This window comes from Capra hircus, chromosome 10 (assembly GCF_001704415.2).
Source record: "Capra hircus breed San Clemente chromosome 10, ASM170441v1, whole genome shotgun sequence".
NCBI classification, from domain to species: domain Eukaryota; kingdom Metazoa; phylum Chordata; class Mammalia; order Artiodactyla; family Bovidae; genus Capra; species Capra hircus.
Window position 1 is genome coordinate 14,202,771 of NC_030817.1, and position 22,629 is coordinate 14,225,399.

Below are 22,629 nucleotides of genomic sequence, written 5' to 3' on the forward strand. Positions count from 1 at the left end.
AAACACTCTCTGACATAAATCACAGCAGGATCCTCTATGATCCACCTCCCAGAATTCTGGAAATAAAAGCAAAAATAAACAAATGGGATCTAATTAAAATTAAAAGCTTCTGCACAACAAAGGAAAATATAAGCAAGGTGAAAAGACAGCCTTCTGAATGGGAGAAAATAAGAGCAAATGAAACAACTGACTAACAACTAATCTCAAAAATATACAAGCAACTTATGTAACTCAATTCCAGAAAAATAAACAACCCAATCAAAAAATGGGCCAAAGAACTAAATAGACATTTCTCCAAAGAAGACATACGGATGGCTAACAAACACATGAAAAGATGCTCAACATCACTCATTATTAGAGAAATGCAAATCAAAACCACAATGAGGTACCACTTCACACCAATCAGAATGTCTGCGATCCAAAAATCTGCAAGCAATAAATGCTGGAGAGGGTGTGGAGAAAAGGGAACCCTCCTACACTGTTGGTGGGAATGCAAACTAGTACAACCACTATGGAAAACAGTGTGGAGATTCCTTAAAAAATTGCAAATAGAACTGCCTTATGACCCAGCAATCCCACTGCTGGGCATACACACCGAGGAAACCAGAATTGAAAGAGACACATGTACCCCAATGTTCATCGCAGCACTGTTTATAATAGCCAGGACATGGAAACAACCTAGATGTCCATCAGCAGATGAATGGATAAGAAAGCTGTGGTACATATACACAATGGAGTATTACTCAGCCGTTAAAAGAATACATTTGAATCAGTTCTGATGAGATGGATGAAACTGGAGCCGATTATACAGAGTGAAGTAAGCCAGAAAGAAAAACACCAATACAGTATACTAACACATATATATAGAATTTAGAAAGATGGCAATGATGACCCTGTATGCAAGGCAGCAAAAAAGACACAGATGTGTATAACGGACTTTTGGACTCAGAGGGAGAGGGAGAGGGTGGGATGATTTGGGAGAATGGCATTGAAACATGTATACTATCATGTAAGAATCGAATCATCAGTCTATGTCCAATGCAGGATACGGCATGCTTGGGGCTGGTGCATGGGGATGACCCAGAGGGATGTTGTGGGGAGGGAGGTGGGAGGGGGGTTCATGTTTGGGATCGCATGTACACCCATGGTGGATTCACGTCAATGTATGGCAAAACCAATACAGTATTGTAAAGTAAAATAAGGTAAAAATAAAAATTAAAAAAAATAAAAATAAATAAATAAAGCAGAGACATTACTTTGCTGACAAACGTTCGTCTAGTCAAAGCTGTGGTTTTTCCAGTAGTCTGGTATGGATGTGAGAGTTGGACTATTAAGAACGCAGAGCGCAAAAGAATTGGTGCTTTTGAACTGTGGTGTTGGAGAAGACTCTTGAGAGTCCCTTGGACTCCAAGGAGATCCAACCAGTCCATCCTAAAAGAAATCAGTCCTGAATATTTATTGGAAGGACTGATGCTGAAGCTGAAACTCCAATACTTTGGCCACCTGATGTGAAGAACTGACTCATTTGAAAAGACTCTGATGCTGAGAAAGAGTGACGTTGGGAGGAGAAAGGGATAGGGAATAAGACGGTTGCATGGCATCACTGACTGGATAGACATGACTTTGAGTAAGCTCTGGGAGTTGGTGATGGACAGGGAAGCTTGGTGTACTGCAGTCCATGGGGTCGCAAAGAGCCGGACACGACTGAGCAACTCAACTGAACTGAAAATAAAGCGACTTAAAGGCATCTCAACTTCGTTAGTATCTTGCTTAGGGAATGCTCAATCATGTCATAGTGTAAGAGCGATGCTTTTTGGTTTTTCTTAAGTGAACCGTGTATCCCAGAACTCTGGTTGACAATGGAACCGAATTGTAGTCTTGTTCAAAGAACTACAAGTCCCAGAAGGCCGTTCGGCTAGGGCGCCTGCGCACCGCGCGCTCCTTCCTTTCCACAGCTCTCCGCCCGGGAAAGGCCCGCCCCGCGGTGCTGTCGCTCGCGCTGGAAGAAGCGGAAGAAGATGGCGCTCACCAGGTGGGTTTGTTGATTCGGGTCCTCGATACGGAAGGGTCTGGGAGTACCCACCTTTTTCATTTCTCTGCCCATACTCTCCGGGCCGTCACCAGGCCCGGGCCACAGAGCGAGTGTAGGCCGAGGCCACGGCTGGGCCTTCCTGCAGGCCGCTGGGACGGCTAGGCCTCGCCGAAGCTGGGGTCTTTCCTCAGCGGCTTCCCGGGTTGCCTTCGCCCCCTCGCTAGGGCCGAAAGTCGCGGCGTAGCCAATAGGTCTCTGGCCTGAGAGACCGCGGAGTCGCGCGTGTTTTTCGTTTGAGCGTCTTGGGGGTGTGGAGGGCTCCGCCTCTGGTCCGCGGCTCGGGTGGGCGCGATGCGGGTGTGTGGAGGGCAGGGGCTTATTTGGGCAGAGTGGAGCGGGCGGGAGACGGCGACTGCCTGGCTGTTTTTTCGCCGAAGTATTTTCTTCTGTTTCTGTCCGAAACCAGGACTCCTGGAAAAAAAGGGCCGGGGACAGCGGTACTGAAGGAGATTTAAAATCAAAAGCTACGGTAGTGGCCGCTGTCTGCTAGTTCCCGTCGCTGCCCGCACTTTTAACTTTGGGCTTTTTTAGAATTTCTTCCCTTAGATAGAACCGAGTATGATTTTTGCGGTTCCCGGTTGCCTTGGCAACTGCAAGTGATTAAATTGGTCACCGCCTTTAAGGAAAAGATGCTTAAAGAAGAGATTCGAAGGAGTTACGTAACTCCGACCTTGCTGCCCCATCTCAGTAGAAAACTTTACACGCAAACGAACTGCAACGGGAAAAGTTGAGTGCCCAAGAGGGTAAAGAAAGGAATCGCGTTAGGACATCTGCCTCAGCTCCCCTGACACTCTTCATTCTCCTTGTTCGCCTTTGTCTTGGCTGATGACCGTTATGAACCGTAAAAATACCTGGATGAGAGATTTCTTTTGGGTGCCTTGTTCTGTCCTAGGGTTTGTGTGTATACAGAAGGAAAATCTGACAGTCTTTGGCAGCAGGGAAGATTGGGGTACAAGGCCTACAGATATGAAACGAAGAATAATACAGAATGCTTATTATGTAGTACTAGCGTGAAGTGCAAAAAGAATTAGATGGAATGGGCTGAATGAACTGGAGCATTTTCTTTAGTAAGTGTTGCAGGCAGCAAACATCTGAGTGAGTGCCCTCCAGGTGGGAGGCAGTGTGACAGAGACTAGTAGTGTTATGAGGAAAGGCTTTGTGGAAAAGATGGAATTGAAAAGGACACAGAGCAAAAATGCCAGAGATCTTGTCGGCATTGGGTGCTTAAAATTGCGATAGCAGAGTGCAGTCATTAAGTAGCTTGTCTTGGGGACTTAGATGGAGTTTTAGCTGATTTGGTTTCTATAGATAGTTTCAAGTTTCCAGGTGAAGTGTTGTTATCACTAAGATCTCCCAGAGATTCTTAACAGCAGAGACTAGTAAAAAGGAAAGGATAGACTAAGATGTCTCCACAGCGGCTCTATTGACATTTGGGGCTGGATAATTCATTCTTGTATGGGGCCTCCCTGCCTACATTAAGATGTTCATGAGTATCTTTAGCTTGTACCCAGTAGATGCCAGTGGCATCCCCACCTCTTCTCTTCCCTCTGCTTCACAAGTTATAACAAAATGTCTCCAGGTGTTGTCAGATATCTGCATTGTAGTTATTTTGCCCCCAGTTGAGAAATACTGAGGTAGACTTTTGTTCACTTAGGCAGCCCACCCCTACCATAGGAAAGTACCTCATGGGATTGTCATCCTTTACAGGGAACAGCAATATTAAGACTCTCTGGAAGGCTAGGATGCATTCTCATTATAATCCAGGCCAGATTACCTGTTTACTAGATTGTCCAAACTCTGCCTTAATAAGCTGCCTGCCTTTTGATCATTTTAGTGACTAGAATGATCATTTTCTTCCAACAAAAGGTAAAAGAGAAATGAAACCTAAGTAAATATTTTGGCTTCTTTGTTTCTGACTTTGTATCCCTCTATGTGTTAGTATACATGGTTTACTGGAAACAGCTATGGTATAAGCCCAAAATGTTTTGACTCCTTTCATCCATTCATTTGCTTAGTAAATTGCATATGTTGGGACTGCATGGATTGAAAGTACTTTGTGTCAGCTAGTGTTGCTATTGATTCTGTCAGGGACTCTTCTTACCCTCAGAGTTTACATTCTAGGGAAGACAGACTATAGGAGTAAACAAATCAGTAATACAATTTCAGGTAGTAAGTACTACGAATAAAATAAAGGTATAGAGAGTGACACAAAGAGCAGGGTGGAATGCTGTTTTGGTCAGGTAACAGCTGTAGGGAAGTATAATTGAGCAGGGACAGGAATACTAAGAAGCAAGCACTAAAGAATCTGATGAAGAGTTTTCTTAATAAGTAAATAGAATACCTTTGGCAGTGGGAAAGCAGATATAAAGATACAGAAGTGATTTGTTTAAAGAAAGGCAGTAAGTTTGTGACCGAAAAATGATGAGTGCAAAGAGTAGAGTGAATTTATTTCTCCAGCCAACATTTGAGTAGGCCCTATTGTGAGCTAGTTAGGCAGTGCTTTAAGAGTTAAGGATTAAAGAAACAGAAAGTGTGATTACTGCCCTGAAGTTGCCCACAGTCTAATGAGAGAAAGAAAGATAAATCGATAGTGACTGCAGTACTGTAAGACAGATGTTGTAGTAGTGGTGTGCAGAGGGTCTTATGAGAGCTTAGGTGAAGGGCAACTAACTTACGCTGGGGGAATTGTGGAACAGCTCAAAAATATCAAATATTTATGGAACACGCACTGAATGGTAGCCAGACTCTGTGCCATGTTGTTCATGGGTGGTCTCATTTAATACTTAAAACAGCTCTGAGAGGTAGATAATCTTTTGGTCCATCATTACAAATGAGAAAACTGAAGTTCAGAGAGGTAAGCAACTAAAAGTTAGTGTGTGGCATGGATAGCTTCTGAACTCAGAGTTCTTACCATCACATTACCTGACCGGCCAGATTGGATTAGATTCTTCTGATATACACTATTGCAACACTTTGTACTTTTTCTGATCACTTAGTATAACTGGTAATTACGGAGTTGTGTGATTTTGATCTCTCTCTACAGCACCCATCTATCTTTCTCAGTTCATCGTCTCCTTTCCTACCTAGCACAGTGCTAGCATCCCAGCAACCAATAAACATTTTTTTAATAAATAAGCTCTGCTGCTTATTCAAATATTCTTACTAGCCAAGAATCACAAAGGGACCCTAACTTTTCCATTAGGTATATTATTTACATACTGGAATCCTTTTGTGGTACTTTGGTATATCTCTGTAATAACTTTTATCATACTTAAAAGTTAAGAATGGTTAAAACCTCTTAAGTTTTAAATTACATCCCAAACTAGACACCCTTGGGGAAACGCACTAAAATATGCATCTCCTGTTTTGTTTCTTTTTTTATCCACCTGTTTGTCACTTTCAGTGCTAATACTTATTTTTTTGTATTGATGCTAAAATAGTTAAATGTAGGAAGCATATGGGTAAAATAGTTAAAAATAAGGAGTATAAGAATAGTAAAGTGCTCGGTTCAGAAGCACATGTACTAAAATTGGAACAATACAGAGAAGATTAGCATGGCCCCTGCACAAGGATGACATGCATAAAGCGAATGTGAAATTCGTGAGGCGTTCCATTTTTTTTTTTTTTTTAAGGGATATTAAAGACACTAAGACCATCATATTCTAGAGAGTTGACCCCTCGGTAATTGAGAAAATTTACTTGTTACAAGAAAAGAAATGTGGAGGCAGAAAAACTAGTGGTTTATTATGTGAAATTTCTTAATTCTGGGCACTGGTTGCCTGCATCCTGGTCAGATATTTTTACTGTATGTCTCTTAGTACTTATTTCTTTTCCAGGCATAATAAAGCGACAAATATTTAACCCTGCCATAAATCATTGGAAAGTTTGCTCTTTTGCCCAAGGGAAGAAATATAATAGGAAAATAGTGTTTGATGGGCAAATTGCAATAATAAAATGTAAGAATTTTTAAAATTCTTACTTTTTCTGTCTTTGTTTCTAGCTTTTTACCTGCACCTACTCAGCTGTCTCAGGACCAGCTTGAGGCTGAAGAAAAGGCACGATCCCAGAGATCACGACAGACCTCACTGGTCTCCTCCCGAAGAGAGCCTCCCCCGTATGGTTACCGGAAAGGCTGGATACCTCGGTTATTAGAGGTAAACGGTTTTGCTGAAATTTATTATAGCACCTTTGTAAAGTAAATGTAAACCCTAGAACTGTTGCATATGAGTTCCAGTGTGATAGAGATTCTAGTTGTGAGCTCTCAAGACATGTACTTCCCTCAGAAGATTGAGCTTTTTGTCTTGCTTATTCTCACTGGTTTGTGATCACTAGAGAAGTATACCAATGTATGTCTCTTATGTCAAACTGTCACTCATGTACAGAAGAAATTAACATACTCTTTCTAAATTGGGACTTACAGTGTATGGAAAATAATGGGGAGGTGAGAGAGAAAAATGAAAGAATGGTTCCACATTCGGGTACCTTTCCCTCCCCCTTCCCTGCGTGCACAGTGCCACATCACCCTGAAGAAGCAACTCTTCTCCAGGGAAAACTCTGGCAGCATTTGCTTTTCTGATTTCTTTCCTGTTAGTTGTAGTGGATAGAACACTGACAAGAAGATTCTTTTTATTAATTTTTTTTTTTCTGTATAGCTGTGTTCCTTACTATTTGTGTGACCCTGGACAGATCCTAAGCTCTCTTCCTCTGTTTTCTTATCTTCAATAGGAGAATGTACAGCTTAGATCAGTTTGGGAGAAGGTATAAGAGACAGAATTTGATGGTTAATTCAGAGGCAGTGAGAGAGAAGGAGGAATCTGAAATGATCTTTTTATGTCTCTAGCTAGATCACAAAGAACAGACTTTGTTAGCAGCACTTATTCTCCTCATTACTCAGGATCTTGTACATCAGTTCAATGCGTATTCCCTTCCCGAATTCCAGGGGCAGACTGCCCATGCTTGATCACCTTTTTTACCTAGGGAGAAATGCAGACATTTGAGGCTTGCCTCCCTAAGGCCTCTTCCTGTTTCTTCTCCATCTTCCTATTTTCATTCTGACTCCCGCAAATTTTCCTCCTCCACTTCCCAAGGGATATACTTGCCCTATTAAAAACCTCTGTGCCTATTTATTTGTACCCAGTTATTATAATTTTATCACTTTGTTTTGTTCTGTCTTTACATGGTTATAATTTTGCTTCACAAATAGAAAGGGTCAAGTCCTAAACTTTTTTTCATATGCCTCCAAGTGGTGATCATGGAACTAATTATTCATTGGATTGAAATATGTTGCTCAGCACCTATATAAAACCAACTGTATTCTCAGCCTCTCTCCTTTGTCATTATTCCTGCCTGCCACATTCTTTGTACAGCCTCGAAGAGGAACACCCAGCTAAATCATGTCTTCTCCTAACATATTCCCAGGTGTTTTTTGTTTGGTTGGTTTTTATTCAACTATACTCTGTTCTTTATTAATTCTGGTGTCTGAAGGCCAGCCTTCTGATACCTCTGAAGGTATTTTTGTGTTGTTGCTTTTATTTTCACTGATAATGTCAATTGTGAGAAGCAGAGCAAAATAAATGATTATCAAGGAGGCCATAATGCTGCCTTATCTGGGGCAAAAAGGTAGTACTTGCCATTATCTAAAAGAAGACTGGAGTGTCTCTTTTATGGGATTATAGATATTCTGAGTTTGGCTTCTCAGTAGATTAGAGTGAGGATGGCAGGCTTCATCTACGTACAACAGAAATCGCATCCTTACTTGCATTTCAGTATCAGGACATTTAACATTTAGTACTATTAGTTTTTAAAAGCTTACATGACTATCATAGGATTCCTATATCCTGGTGGAGCTGACCAGTTTATTTGAAAATCAATCCAGAATGGCCACCTTATGGAAATACTGTGAATGTTTCTTGAGGAGAGAATATTCTGTGGAAGAAAGCATTTTGTTCTAGTTTTTAAAGTAAAAGCTATGATTTTCTGGCAAGCTTAGTGACCGCATAATGCCACATCTAAGTCCTGAAGTGCTTGTTATAGTTGAAGAACTCTAGCAAATCTGAGGAGAAGGCAATGGCACCCAACTCGGGTACTCTTGCCTGGCAAATGCCATGGGCGGAGGAGCCTGGTGGGCTGCAGTCCATGGGCTCGCTAGGAGTTGGACACGACTGAGCGACTTCTCTTTCACTTTTCACTTTCATGCATTGGAGAAGGAAATGGCACCCCACTCCAGCGTTCTTGCCTGGAGAATCCCAGGGACAGGGGAGCCTGGTGGGCTGCCATCTCTGGGGTCGCACAGGGCCGGGCATGACTGAGCGACTTTCCTTTCACTTTTCACTTTCATGCATTGGAGAAGGAAATGGCAGCCCACTCCAGCGTTCTTGCCTGGAGAATCCCAGGGACGCGGGAGCCTGGTGGGCTGCCGTCTCTGGGGTCTCACAGGGTCGGTCACGACTGAGCGACCTGGCGGCGGCAGATCTGAGCACATGAAAGCTTGATGGCCTGGGAACAGGTAGGGCCAGTCCGGGGACTGTTTTACCTATTTTCTGCCTGATTTACAAGAAAACACTTTCAGCTCTATTATTTGTTTTAAAAGATGTCAAACCTTTCGTTAGCAAGTAAGCATGTTGTACCTAGAAAATCATATATCTAGGATCTAATGAAATATTTCTTGAAGGAGGAGGACATATAAAAGTGGCTATTTTCCAAAAAAAAAAAAGTGGCTATTTTCATAAATTTTTTTCATCAAATCCCCTCTAAATGATGACTATTAATAGATATTTCCTCTGATTTCTTGCCCTTTCTTGAGCTAAGATACTTCAGTTTAGTAGGAAATGTAAAGGTTTTTGGAGTCAAAAGATATGGGTTCCAGTCCTCATAGCTATCCATGAGACCTTGGATAAATCACTTTTAATTTTTCTAAACTTATTTTTTCCATATGAAAATATGAGGTGTTGAAGAACTACAAGAATTAAATGAGAATATATATGTGAATTATATTTTCTAAGTTTTAATAAGGTACTAAGCAAATATTGACTAGGCCAAAGCCTTTGTGTGGATCACAACAAACTGTGGAAAATTCTGAAAGAAATGAGAATACCAGACCACCTGACCTGCCTCTTGAGAAACCTATATGCAGGTCAGGAAGCAACAATTAGAACTGGACATAGAACAACAGACTGGTTCCAAATAGGAAAAGGAGTACATCAAGGCTGTATATTGTCACCCTGCTTATTTCACTTCTATGCAGAGTACATCATGAGAAATGCTGGGCTAGAAGAAGCACAAGCTGGAATCAAGATTGCCGGGAGAAATGTCAGTAACCTCAGATATGCAGATGACACTACCCTAATGGCAGAAAGTGAAGAGGAACTAAAAAGCCTCTTGATGAAAGTGAAAGAGGGGAGTGAAAAAGTTGGCTTAAAACTCAACATTCAGAAAACGAAGATCATGGCATCTGGTCCCATCACTTCATGGGAAATAGATGGGGAAACAGTGGAAACAGTGTCAGACTATTTTTGGGGGCTCCAGAATCACTGCAGATGGTGACTGCAGCCATGAAATTAAAAGATGCTTACTCTTTGGAAGGAAAGTCTTGACCAACCTAGATAGCTTATTGAAAAGCAGAGATATTACTTTGCCAACAAAGGTCCGTCTAGTCAAGGCTATGGTTTTTCCTGTGGTCATGTATGGATGTGAGAGTTGGACTCTGAAGAAAGCTGAGCACCTAAGAATTGATGCTTTTGAATTGTGGTGTTGGAGAAGACTCTTGAGAGTCCCTTGGACTGCAAGGAGATCCAGCGAGTCCATTCTAAAGGAGATCAGTCCTGGGAGTTCATTGGAAGGACTGATGCTGAAGCTGAAACTCCAATACTTTGGCCACCTCATGTGAAGAGTTGACTCATTGGAAAAGACCCTGATGCTGGGAGTGATTGGGGGCAGAAGGGGACGACAGAGAATGAGATGGGTGGATGGACTGACTCGATGGACATGAGTTTGAATAAACTCCGGGAGTTGTTGATGGACAGGGAGGTCTGGCGTGCTGCGATTCATGGGATTGCAAAGAGTAGGACATGACTGAATGACTGAACTGAACTGAAGCAAATATTATTAATTTAATAAAACTTTAAATTTAATGTCCATATGTTAACTTGAATGATAGACTTTTTTTGTAATCTTAAACTTCATTGACAGACTTAGCTTTCTCCTTTGAAGTCTTAATTCTGTCTTCTAAATAATTATATGTAATCATCATTAGAAATGTGGTACACTCATTGTTGGATGCTTCCTATTTGCTTCTCATGGAGCACTGAATAAATACTATCATGTTCTTAAAATCTGAAGAAGAAATATAATTCTTTACTTTTTCTTTTTTTTGGCTGTGCTGCACAGCTTGCAGAATCTTAGTTCTCTGACCAGGGATTGAATCCAGGCCGTGGTGGTGAAAGCCTGGAATCCTAACCACTAGGCCACCAGGGAACTCCCCATTTCTTTACATTTCTGCTCTAACTATAGCTTGACCTGTCTTTCACTAAGAAAATTATGTATGCTAAAATGAAAAATCTTTTCCTTATACTAAACATTTTGCTTAATTTCTTCCTGCCACGTACTTAAAATCCAGATCCTTGCCACGATCTAGGAGCTGTTTCATGATCTGATGTTTGTTGTCTTCCCAAACAGACTTAATCGCTTATATGTCTGCACCTCTGCCCTCAATAAGCTACAGCCCCACTAGACCTCGTTTCCTAGAACATGCTGAGCTCAGTCTTGAAGCAGGGCCTTCACACTTGCTGTTTAATCTGCCTAGAAAATGCTTCCCTCAGATCTTCCCATGACTGATTTCTCATCATTCAGGCTTTACCTCATACTACCTCTTCACAAAGGTTATCCCAACCACACTATCAAAAACAGCCTGTCTTCCCAGCCCCTTTATTGCTTTCAAGGCATTTATCACAAGCCAGAAATTATGCCTTTTATATCTTTGCCCACTAAAATGTACACTCCGTAAGATCGGAGACCCCTGCTTTGTTTACTGCCGTTTCTCTAGCATCTAGCATAAGGGCTCAATAGTTACCTGCTGAAAGAGTGGCTGTATCTTAAATCTCAAGTTACTATTATTGAACATTCTTTTTATTTCTCTTTATTTATATAGGATTTTGGAGATGGAGGGGCTTTTCCAGAGATCCACGTGGCCCAGTATCCCCTGGATATGGGACGAAAGAAAAAAATGTCAAATGCATTGGCCATTCAGGTGGATGCTGAAGGAAAAATTAAGTATGATGCAATTGCTCGACAAGGACAGTCAAAAGACAAGGTAACTCTCTCATTGATTTTTTTCCCCCATTGATAAATATTTCGTGAGAAGTCTTTTTTTTTTTTTTAATTGTGTGAAAATGATAACTCTTTGGCCATTTAGTTTATGTTAAAAGTAACAATGAAGTATACTTAGGCTAACTGAAGATGACTTCATAACAGTATGAACAATATAACATGGCTTCATAACAGCAATGACTTTTTCCTTAGAAATTCCTCAAATTGATGATAAGTTTATATATATTAATACTTAGGGATTCCATGTATTTGTTTTACATTTTAAAAACATTCCTTGTTTCCCTTGTAGTTTTATTGAGATATAATTGACATATAGCATCATATATGAAAAACAGTTCTTTTATAGTACTAGCTTTTTTTAAGTACTAGTAAATTTTTAAAAATCTACAATTCTGGCCGTCCTGAAAAAATCAAAATTTAGTTTTGTCTATAGTCTTTTCTATTTCTCTTCCAAAATACGTACATACTTAATTATTTTGATGGTTCGTCTGAATAGAATAAATCACATAAACTTCTTTCTCCCTTGATTAAGTACATAACTGGCACTTGCTAGTTTTAGGATGGCCCTGCTTACAAAGTAATCCAAAGACCAAAAATAAAATTTGTTTAAAATAATCTCATCATAGAGCAGCCACACCCAGAGCCAAGGAACTGTTTCTAAGACCTAGTTTTTTCCTTATAAATAAATACTCCAAATAGAGATAAAAGATCTCTTTAGAATTGATTGTATTGGGGACAGTACCTGAGATCCTTCAGTACCTATCCTTTGCTTCTTCTCTCTCTCCCAAACATTCTCATTTTACTCTCTAAGACAGCACTGATGATATATCATTGTTTGCTCCTCCATCATGGCTGCTAGTTTAGGGGGAGAACAATTATGCAGTCATGCAAATTTATATCTCAGATTTCAGCTGGCCTCCCTTGATGTTCCTCCAAGCTTAACTCCTACTCTTCTCCATCCTCTCTCAGTTTAACAGGTGACTCCCCATCTATTTGCACATAAGACTATTGGAAGAAAATTGTTGGCTTTCTTTATCTTGCACTTGCCTTTTTGTCTTGACTATTCCTTTTGTCTTTATAACAAATCTCTTCCTATCTAAATCTAATCTTTTCAAGTGTATTCTAGTGTATCCTAGATCTCATCTCTTCCCCTTTCCTTCGTAATGTCACTTTTACATGTATTCCCGCTTTATATATATACACACACATGCAAATATATGTATCTTTTTTTAATAAATGAGATTTTAATTCTCATAACTCCCATAGACTTGATTTTTTTTTTTACTTTTACTGTTTTAAAGATTTTTTATTAGTACATAGAGGTCTACTTCATTAAGAAAAATCTAAATAGATTTTCATTGTGGCCTTGTGCCCTAACTGTTTTTAAACATTGAAAATTTCCAGTTTTTTACTTTTGCAAGCAGTGCTTTAGTCAAAGATCCATATATAACTATCCTTTTGCACATCAGTGTTTTGTATAACAGCTTCCCTGATGGCTCAGGGGTATAGAATCCATCTGTCAGTGCAGGAGATGTAGGTTCCATCCCTGTGTTGGGAAGGTCCCCTGAAGAAGGAAATGCCACCCCACTCCAGTATTCTTGCCTGGACAGAGGATCCTGGTGGGCTACAACCCATGGGGTCACAAGAGAGTCAGATACGACTAAACAACAGCAACAGATTTGTATAAAATAAATTCTTAGTATATGTATTGGGTCAGAGGATATTCGCATTTCACATGTGACATATAATGCCAGTATGTTCTCTAAAAAGCCTTTGCCTAACATTCATTCTATTCTGTTGTATTTCCCTCAGACTCTCAATCTGTTAGTTACCATGATTTATCTTATTTCTTTAACATTTCTCAGGTATTTCCATCTCTGCTACTTAGTTCAGACCCTTATCTTTTCTTGCGTAATTTATTGCAGCAAAATCTGAACCCCTCTCCTTGCCATTTGTCTTAACCTGCATGAAAAAACGGTGGTTCATGTTTTTCTGTTTCTCTCTCTCTCCCCACCACAAACACAGCATAAGCATGCACACTTAAAATCTTTCCACAATCTTTAGGATGAAACCAGCCAAGCACCTAATGAGACACTTGACCTCTTGCTTACCTTTCTAGCCTAGCATCAATGTTCATGACCAGAGTATTGAAATCTAAAAACTGAAAGTCCAGTTTTAGCCATTCTGTTTATTTTCAGTACAAAATTATCAACATTATAGGTTGTTGTTACAGAAGAAGAAACTTTCAGGCATTCCTCGTAATATGTCTGCTATAAGGAACTTCTTGCAGTTCCCCTGTTACGACACATTTTTACCTGGGGAACTTCCCCTGTGTGCCCTCTCATGCTAGGAAAATCCTCTCCCTGTTCTTTCTTATGACTAAATTCTCTTGCTTTCAACTCAGGTGTCTCTATTCCAGCGTAATCTCCCTGATCCTCCTTGGCTGGATTGGGTGTCCTTTCTCCCTGTTCCCTATGTTTAGTAGCAGTCATCACCTTTTGTTGTAATTATCCTTTCACTAATAACAGTCTATGGTGTTTAATTATAAGCTCCTTGAGTATAGAGATTATGTCTTTATTTTCCTCTTTGATGCCTAACTTAGTGCCTGACATCTTGACACACAGGCATTCCAAAGTGTTTGTTGGAAGAATTATAGCTGTATATATTGAATAATGGAAAACCACTTTAGCCTGGTGGCTTAGACGGTAAAGAATCTGCCTGCAATGCAGAGACCCAGGTTCAACCCCTGGGTTGGGAAGATCCCCTGGAAAAGGAAATGGCCACCCACTCCAGTATTCTTGCCTGGAGAATTCCATGGATAGAGAAGCCTGGCAGGCTACCGCCCATGGGGTTGCAGAGTCAGACACAACTGAGTAGCTAACACACTAACACTTTTTCTGAAGCCACTAAGGTAGCACAGTCCATTCCTACAAAAGGAAAAATAGGTCCCTGTACATGCAGAGCACATCCTGGAAATTTATCCTGTACCCAAAGGCCTTTATTTGCCTTTATTTTGGTGCATCGCTCTTTCTTTGGAATGGTAACTATTCTTTACTGGTATGTGCTACCTTTCCTCTTATTTATTAGGAAAAAGCAACATTTTAGGACAATAATTTGGCATTGACAGGTTGTATAATTTTGAATGAAATATACTTTTAGCCCATTTAAAATGTGTATTGGTGATTCTTTTGTATAGAAAGTAGAGTAGAAATGTTAAAACTGAACTGTTTAATTTTAGATTTCAGTATTCTGGCCAAATAAGGTCTCCAAAGTATTTTTCTTTATACAGTTAAAGCCTTGACATGTCTGTCAATAGTGCAGCCCCTGGACATGAACCCTAGACTAGTAGTTCACAGGGGTACCACTCTCAGCTTCATACTAACCCTGACTCAAATGGGGGAAGCTATACGTGTGTAGGAGCGGGTAGTATGTAGGAAGTCTCGTTACATCCTCTTAATTTTGCTGTGAACCTAAAACTGCTCTGAAAACTGTTTTTAAATAATAATAAATAACCACAATGAAGATTAAAAAAAGACTACACTCCCTGAATTGAGTAAAAAGATACTGAATAGAGTGACTGCTTGGATGGGAGCTGTATGATGGATTTATTTCCTTCTTGCTGGACTTTATACCCCTGGAATATACATTTGAATTCCTTACACACTTTTAACAAATATGTGCTTTATTTTTTTTAAGTAGATGGATTAATGTATAAAGTTTTTGAATGGATTTAATAATTCAACATTAACTATGTGTTGGTATTTGGAGGAGGGGGACACTTCTTGACTGTTTGGGACTGTCTTGAGTGTTGAATTATGTTTACCATCACGGGCACTATCTATTAAATGCCAGTAGTGCCTCACCTGCATCCCCGCCATTGTTTTAACCAGGAACACTTGACATGTTTTCAAAGACCCTGGGAGGGGAGTTGAAGCTGTTAGCATTGCCCTGTGTGAAAACACTGATTTTCCTGTGGTAATAGGAACTGGCTACTAAATGTACAAGATAAGATTTTTTAAAAATTCATTATTCAGGATGCTGATACGCAGGGTCCTTGACCTAGGATGCAAAGGTTTATTGGATTATTGAATTTGTACTGTATTGTAGTGATTTCTGATCTGTATCAGAGGGATCTGGTATTTTCAGAAACCAGGGACTTTTCACTGAAATATTAACAGTGAAAGAGCAAGAATGGAAAATGCATGGGACTTCCCTGGCAGTTCAGTGTTTAAGACTCTGAAGTTCCACTGTAGGGAGTGAGGTTCCATCCCTGTTCAGGGAACTAAGATCCCATGTGCCATGCAGTATGGCCAGAAAAAAAGAATGGAAAATGCTAGCTCTAGGTATAAGAGTTGAACAAGGCAAGGTTCCAAGGGATCATATTCCAGGGCAAGTCTAAGGTCATTGATCTCTCTAAATGTAAATACTGTGTATAAGACTTAATGGTAATACAAAATTGGGAAAGAGAAAAAAATTTAATGTCAATAGAACTAAATCCCTTTTTTGTCCAATGGTGACTTCAGTGGTAAATCTTAAAAAGTGTTTACATTTTTCCATCTGAAATAGTTATATAGGAAATGTTACATATATGATATTACCTAGAAGAATGCCTTCAACCCTCCCCATCTGAAAAAAACCTCCAAACTTTAACCCTAAGATAAATTTTATGTTGTTACCTTGTTCATAATATATCACAAACTATAGTGTTTTGATATAACCAAAAGATAGTGTTTTCTTTCTACCTCTGAAACAGTAGATATGTTGACAGGCTTATCCTTTTAGTCAATCCAGTCCTTTGCCAGTTTTCAGTCATAAAAAAATTCTGTTTCACAGATGAGTTACCACTTTATCTTGTTCACAGAGCTCATTTGTGCTCCTGATACGTTCAAAAGTATATTGTATTTTTCAGATAATCCTCCCCAGTCCCTTTGTCTCCTGAGATGCGAGTTTCTTCAGCACATTTGATTCTCAGGCAATAAAAATTTGGGGTTTTATAGTTAATTACCTTGGAGGAATCTCGCTCTTCAGATGTCCTTCACTCAGCTTTGTGAGATGCTAGAATCTTATTGATGCTCATTTAAAGGGTTATTAACTTTGGAATACCCAAATAAGAAGCAGCAAATGGCTCTTGTATGCTAAATTAGTATTGAGACTTTATGTTGAGCATGTATGACTATGAGGGAGCCATTTACTTAAAATCCTTTCCTGTAATGATTGCTGTATAAAAGTAGTTAACTCTTCATAGTTTTGGTAGTATTTTCCAGAGATTGTTATATAACTTTTAATTCTTAAGATACAGATTTTTCCATCCTGAAAAGGTGTTCGATTTTGAGGTCAGTTACTGGCTGTGTGATCTTAATGCACTGAGCCTTGCTTTTCTCACTAGAGTGAGCTTCCGAGCACCTTCCAAAATGAACACTGAGAGAATGGTGACACTGCTGCTGCTGTTGCTAAGTGCTTCAGTCGTGTCTGACTGTACGACCCCCTAGACAGCAGCCCACCAGGCTCCTCCATCCATGGGATTCTCTAGGCAAGAACACTGGAGTGGGTTGCCATTTCCTTCTCCAATGGTGACACTAGTAGCTCCCATATCAATAAACGTTTTATGGTAAAGTATCTGTACTTCTTACCTGCTCCCTTTTCTCATTCCTGAGAAAGACAAGCTAGAGATTTTGGCCTATATCCATGATGCAGTTTTTCCAGGAAATCAGAAGCTTATATAAAACCTTCTGCAATCCCAACATGTATACATACACCTTTAACATAGAATAGAGTATCTGTAAAAGTCATACATTCATTCATTTCTACAAAAACTACTGACTGAAAGCCTCCTGTGAACCACGCATTGTTATAAGCACTGGAGATACTTTAATGAATAAGAGATGCCTCATCAGTGATATAGGTATAATCGTTGTACACACCTCATAGGGTTGATACAAAAAGTTAAATTCGTTTATATATATATATAACAGAAGAACAGTGGCACAAAATATGTGCTTAATATATGCTAGCTGTTTTGTTATTACTTAAATGGTGAAGACAAAGATTTGAAATAGATAATTTCGTACTGTGAGCAGTGCTTTAAAGAGAGCAAATAGAGTTCTGTGACAGCAAATGATTGGATGGGGAGGAATTGCTCCTGTAGCAAGGGTAGTCATAGGAGGCCTCACCCTTGCATGTGTGACCTTTGAATCAAGACTCAGGTTGAGAATCCAGTTAAAGAACTGAGAGCAATATTCTGTAAAGGCCCAGAACTGGGGGAAAGCAAGTTGTTAAGTTGTCCTTTTTCTGTGTGTGTGTTAAAGAATGCCTAACTCAAGCATCAAAATCTAGAATGCTGCTTATTTGTTAAATTTCCAATACTTCTATTTTTCTATAAAATTTGCCATGTAGGTTATTATGGAAGTATTCAAGAAGTATACATGAGCATGAAAGTCGGTAATATTCTATTTGGCAGAGGCCCACCGATCAGAAAACAGTCCTAAATCAGTGTGAAATAAGGTGTGTGTATAGGGTTTTTTTTCCATGGAAGAATGTGTTCTGGGTTTTTTGACCATGGCATATGTTCATTTTCTTATCTATGAATATAGATGATGCGATAAAAGACAAACATTACAAGTAGGGCCAGGTCAATGAAATTTTTTAGGCCCACTGGATTTGGAAATTATTCACTAACCTGACTTAAATTCCAATGAGCTTGTAATCCAAGATAATAGGGCTTTAGGCAATTTATATCATCATTAATTTCAAGTCCTAGTGAGCCTCAAAAATAGGGATCACTGATGCATAAGATTTTGTTGGCACAATTTATTTGGATACTGACTTGATTAGAAGATCTCAAATAATTTAAATGCATGAGGTCAGAGAAAAATTATTAGCTTTTATAGCCAGGGCAGCAATTTGTGTATATATTTTAAGCTTCCTTGGTTTTAAAATCTAAAAGACAAAATCTGTGTCCTAAATTTATAAGTGTGCTGAGAGGACATTTTGACTTCTGAAATGACTTAATGAGGTTGCTTCTCTTCATTCTTTGCTTTTCTTAAGCCTGCTTGTGTTTGAACATTTTAGGTCATTTATAGTAAGTACACTGACCTGGTTCCCAAGGAAGTCATGAATGCAGATGACCCAGACCTTCAAAGACCTGATGAAGAAGCCATTAAAGAGGTAACTGGGAATTGATATATATAATTATTTTAGATGAGTTTTTACATCTTCATTAACTTTCAAAGCACTCATTGTGGCATTTCTTATTTCAGATAACAGAAAAGACAAGGGTAGCTTTAGAAAAATCTGTATCGCAGAAGGTTGCTGCAGCCATGCCAGTCCGAGCAGCTGATAAACTGGCTCCTGCTCAGTATATCCGGTATGAATCATGCCTGGAGGTTTTAGCTTCATGTTGGAAGTGATTGGAGTTGGGGGTCCTGGTATTCTTTCACTATCCTTAGTCACAGTTGGAAATGCAGTTTTTTGAGTAATTACTTGATGTCTGTAGATTCTTAGTGCAAATGGTAATTAGAATTTTTTAAGATATTAGCTGTCATGCTATTTTAAAACATTTTTTTTACTTTTAGAAATTAACAGTTACACAGACTATATGATGTAAACCACAGTGATTATAGTTTTCCATTTTAAAATTATATGTGTATAATATCTATATAATAATACATTAGAAATATTATATAATACAATACTACTATAATTATTTGATAGTATGCTATAAATATTAATAATGTATTAATATCATTTATATAATAATAGCCATCCTTATAATACTTCTAAATTTTGAGGAATTTCACTCAACTAAATCTTTATGTGGAAAGATGATTCACATATAGATATTAAGAAAAAATTCAGAGCTGACAGGGCTGCTGCCATTATTCTTTCTGTTTTATAGCTATGATTATTCAGAAACTACTAATTTTAAGTTGCTTGCTGAGGATATTTTTTTTTCCTCAAATGCAGACTTACAAAATAGGTGCTATTTTCTAGACTTCTTACTTAATGAAATTGGACACGGTACTTAACATGGTTCAAAATGGACTGTGATGGGTTATTTGCAAACTAATACAACTCTAGTTTACATTCTGCTTAGTTGCTGTGAGTTCTCTTATCTCTGTTACTATCTGCTCTGCCTAAATATTGCTGCAATTTTCTTTTACTGCTTTGTGAGAGAAACTGACAATGTAGTCCAGCTTAGGATTGTAATAGAAGTAAAATACCTGTACATTCCTTAGATACACACCATCTCAACAAGGAGTGGCTTTCAACTCTGGCGCTAAACAGAGAGTTATTCGGATGGTGGAAATGCAGAAAGATCCAATGGAGCCTCCAAGGTTCAAGTAAGTAGGTGGTTTCATGAGAAGGCACCACTATTTCTAAAATATATATATATATATATATATATATATCTCAAAGGAGGGAAATGCCCATCAGCATATAAATGGATAAACAAAATGTGGGGCATCTATACATGGAGTGCTTCCCTGGTGGCTCAGCTGGTAAAGAATCTACCTGCAATGCGAGAGACCTGAGTTTAATCCCTGGATTGGGAAGATCCCCTGGAGAAGGGAAAGGGTACCTACTCCAGTATTCTGGCCTGGAGAAGTCCGTGGACTGTATAGTCAGTCCACAGGGTCACAGAGAGTTGGACATGACTGAATGACTTTCACTTTCATACATGGAATAATGTTAAGCCATAAAAAGAAACAAACTTTAATATGTACAGTGACATGGGTGAATCTCAAAATAATTATGCTGAGAAGCTAGACAAAAACAAATACATACTGTATGATTCCTTTTATATAAAACTCTAGAAAATGCAGACTAATCTATAATGACAGGAAGTAGATCAGTGGTTGCCTGTGAGGAAGGAGGGAGTATGGATAGGAGACGAGAGGAAAAAGAGGCATAGGCAAAGGGGCGTGCAGAAACTTGGAGGTGATGGGTATGTTCAGTATTTTAATTGTGATGATCTCACACAAATAAATTGTGTTTACTTGTGTCAAAAGTTAATTGGATTGTACATTTTATGTATAGTTAGTTGTACATTAGTTGTGCCTCAATAAAGCTGTTTTTTAAGAAGGCAAAATATTATTATTTGATGAAATGATGATAATATGGTAGAGGTGAAGTGGGTAGTGATGATGATGACAGAGTTGGCTGTGTTTTAATAATTGTTGAAACTGAGCAGTTGTGATAAGAAAAACAACTTTTGAGGAAAACAGCTTTTCTCCCCCTGAGTTGCTGCCTAGGCATGTTGCAGTATGATGACACTACTCCCATGTAGAAACTGGACATTTAAATTAGGACTTGCATTTAGGATGCCAGTCATAAGTTCCCACTTTGCCTTTCCCAGGGAACATTTTAAAATATAGTTGACTCTTCATGTCCACAGGTTCTGCATCTGCAAATTAAACCAACTGCAGATTGAAAATAGTCAGGAGAGTTTTCCCTGGGAGTCCAGTGGTTAGGACTCTGTGCTTCTACTGCAGGGTACAAGAGTTCAATGCCTGGTTGGGAAACTAAGATCCTGCATGCCACGTGGCATAGCAAAAGGGAAAAAAAAATTCCACCTAGTTTTCAAAAACGAAACTTAAATGTCATGCCTACCACAACTATTTATACAACATTTACATTGTATTAGATGTAATATAGAAATGATTTAAAGTATAAGGAAGAATGTGTGTAGTTGATATGGAAATACTACTCCATTCTGTTTAAGGGACTTAAGCATTCATAGGTTTTGGTATGTATCCTTGACGTCCAGGAACCAATCCTTGGATACCAGGGGACTACTATAACCACTTAGAGTGAAGTCCCAGGAAACATTAGACTCCTCTGTCCCAGCCAACTAGGTATTACTACCCTGCTCTCTGTCTTCTGCTCACTTGTGGCCTAGGACAGAGGATTGTTCGTCCTCTAGTTCTTTGCTCTCTCCTCACTTCTGGGGTCTTTAAGTAATAAATCTTGTGACTGTGCTTCATCGTATGGATGTATTAAAACTGCACCTTGAAATGACCCAGTTGGATTTCACTTCTCCACATTGGGAGCTTGAATGCTGAGAGGGCTATCTGAGGACCCTGTGTGGGTGGCTTGTGCCCCTTTTTCAGCAGGTCTTAATCTGCACATTCTTGATTGAATATGCCCGCTTTAGCTTCTCAACACATTTCTGTATAATAGATGGATATTCATTATACACTCTTTTGTTTTTGTGTCTGTTTGAAGCTTTATGTAATAAAAAATGAGGAGGGAAGACTTGAGTTACTGACTAAAAAGGAAAAATGTATATCATTCTGTGGTTGTGCTTTGGTTTATCCTTCAGGATTAATAAGAAAATTCCTCGGGGACCACCTTCTCCTCCTGCACCTGTCATGCATTCTCCTAGCCGAAAGGTAATCTTTGCTCTAGTTTAAAATCTCTTTTTGTACTCATGATTACTAATTTATAAATAACCCCCTATAGAATAATTCTAGATGTCTGTATTATTACTTTTCACCAAATGTATTGTTTCCTTAACTTAAAGTTTTTCAAAATCAAATAGGGACCTACTCAAGACTGTAGACATGTGGTTCCATAGTATGAGAATGTATATAAAATGTTAGCTGTTAGCTTTATGATTAATAACCTAACCCCTGCTCTTAGTGGAATGAAAAGGGTCTACTGTTTGAAAAGATGTTATCATAGTTGTAGGAAGTAAGTTCCTGGGATCATTAGGTCTGTAATTGATAGTCCAAGTGACTTTTTTTTTAGGTATATTTTATTACCCAGCTAAAAGAAAAAGTTTTCATCTGGAAGTATTCACATCAGTTTAAATATGTAAAAATACTAACCAGCATTTGTAACTGTCAAAAATAGATTATATTCCATGTTTTATATTAAAGTTATTATTAGAAACCACGATGTGGAAACATAGTATATAGTGCCACTAAACAAATGGAATCAGGACCTTTGATTAAATCAGTATATATTGAACTATCTTTGAAGAGAAAGGTTGCACTTAGTTTTTTGCTAGACTATAAATCTTAAAAATGTCTCTTCTTCGTCTCTTTTCTCAACACAGATGACAGTGAAGGAGCAGCAAGAATGGAAGATTCCTCCCTGTATTTCAAACTGGAAAAATGCAAAGGTAATTAACTTGTCATAAATTCAGTATCTTAGTGTTAGAACTGGAGAAGCCATTGGCACCCCACTCCAGTACTCTTGCCTGGAAAATC

The 22,629-nt window shown here is 38.9% G+C and overlaps 1 protein-coding gene across 1 annotated transcript in view; it reads left to right on the top strand.

Moving 5' to 3' along the window:
* The window catches only part of SNW1 (SNW domain containing 1), a 34,733-nt gene continuing 14,064 nt past the window's right edge, over positions 1,961–22,629 (top strand). The window contains exons 1-8 of the mRNA XM_005686167.2: positions 1,961–2,032; positions 6,093–6,246; positions 11,238–11,399; positions 18,485–18,580; positions 18,673–18,779; positions 19,651–19,755; positions 21,738–21,807; positions 22,476–22,541. Coding sequence (XP_005686224.1) covers positions 2,019–2,032; positions 6,093–6,246; positions 11,238–11,399; positions 18,485–18,580; positions 18,673–18,779; positions 19,651–19,755; positions 21,738–21,807; positions 22,476–22,541 — 774 coding nt within the window. The 5' untranslated portion in view covers positions 1,961–2,018. The remainder of the gene's footprint in view (positions 2,033–6,092; positions 6,247–11,237; positions 11,400–18,484; positions 18,581–18,672; positions 18,780–19,650; positions 19,756–21,737; positions 21,808–22,475; positions 22,542–22,629) is intronic.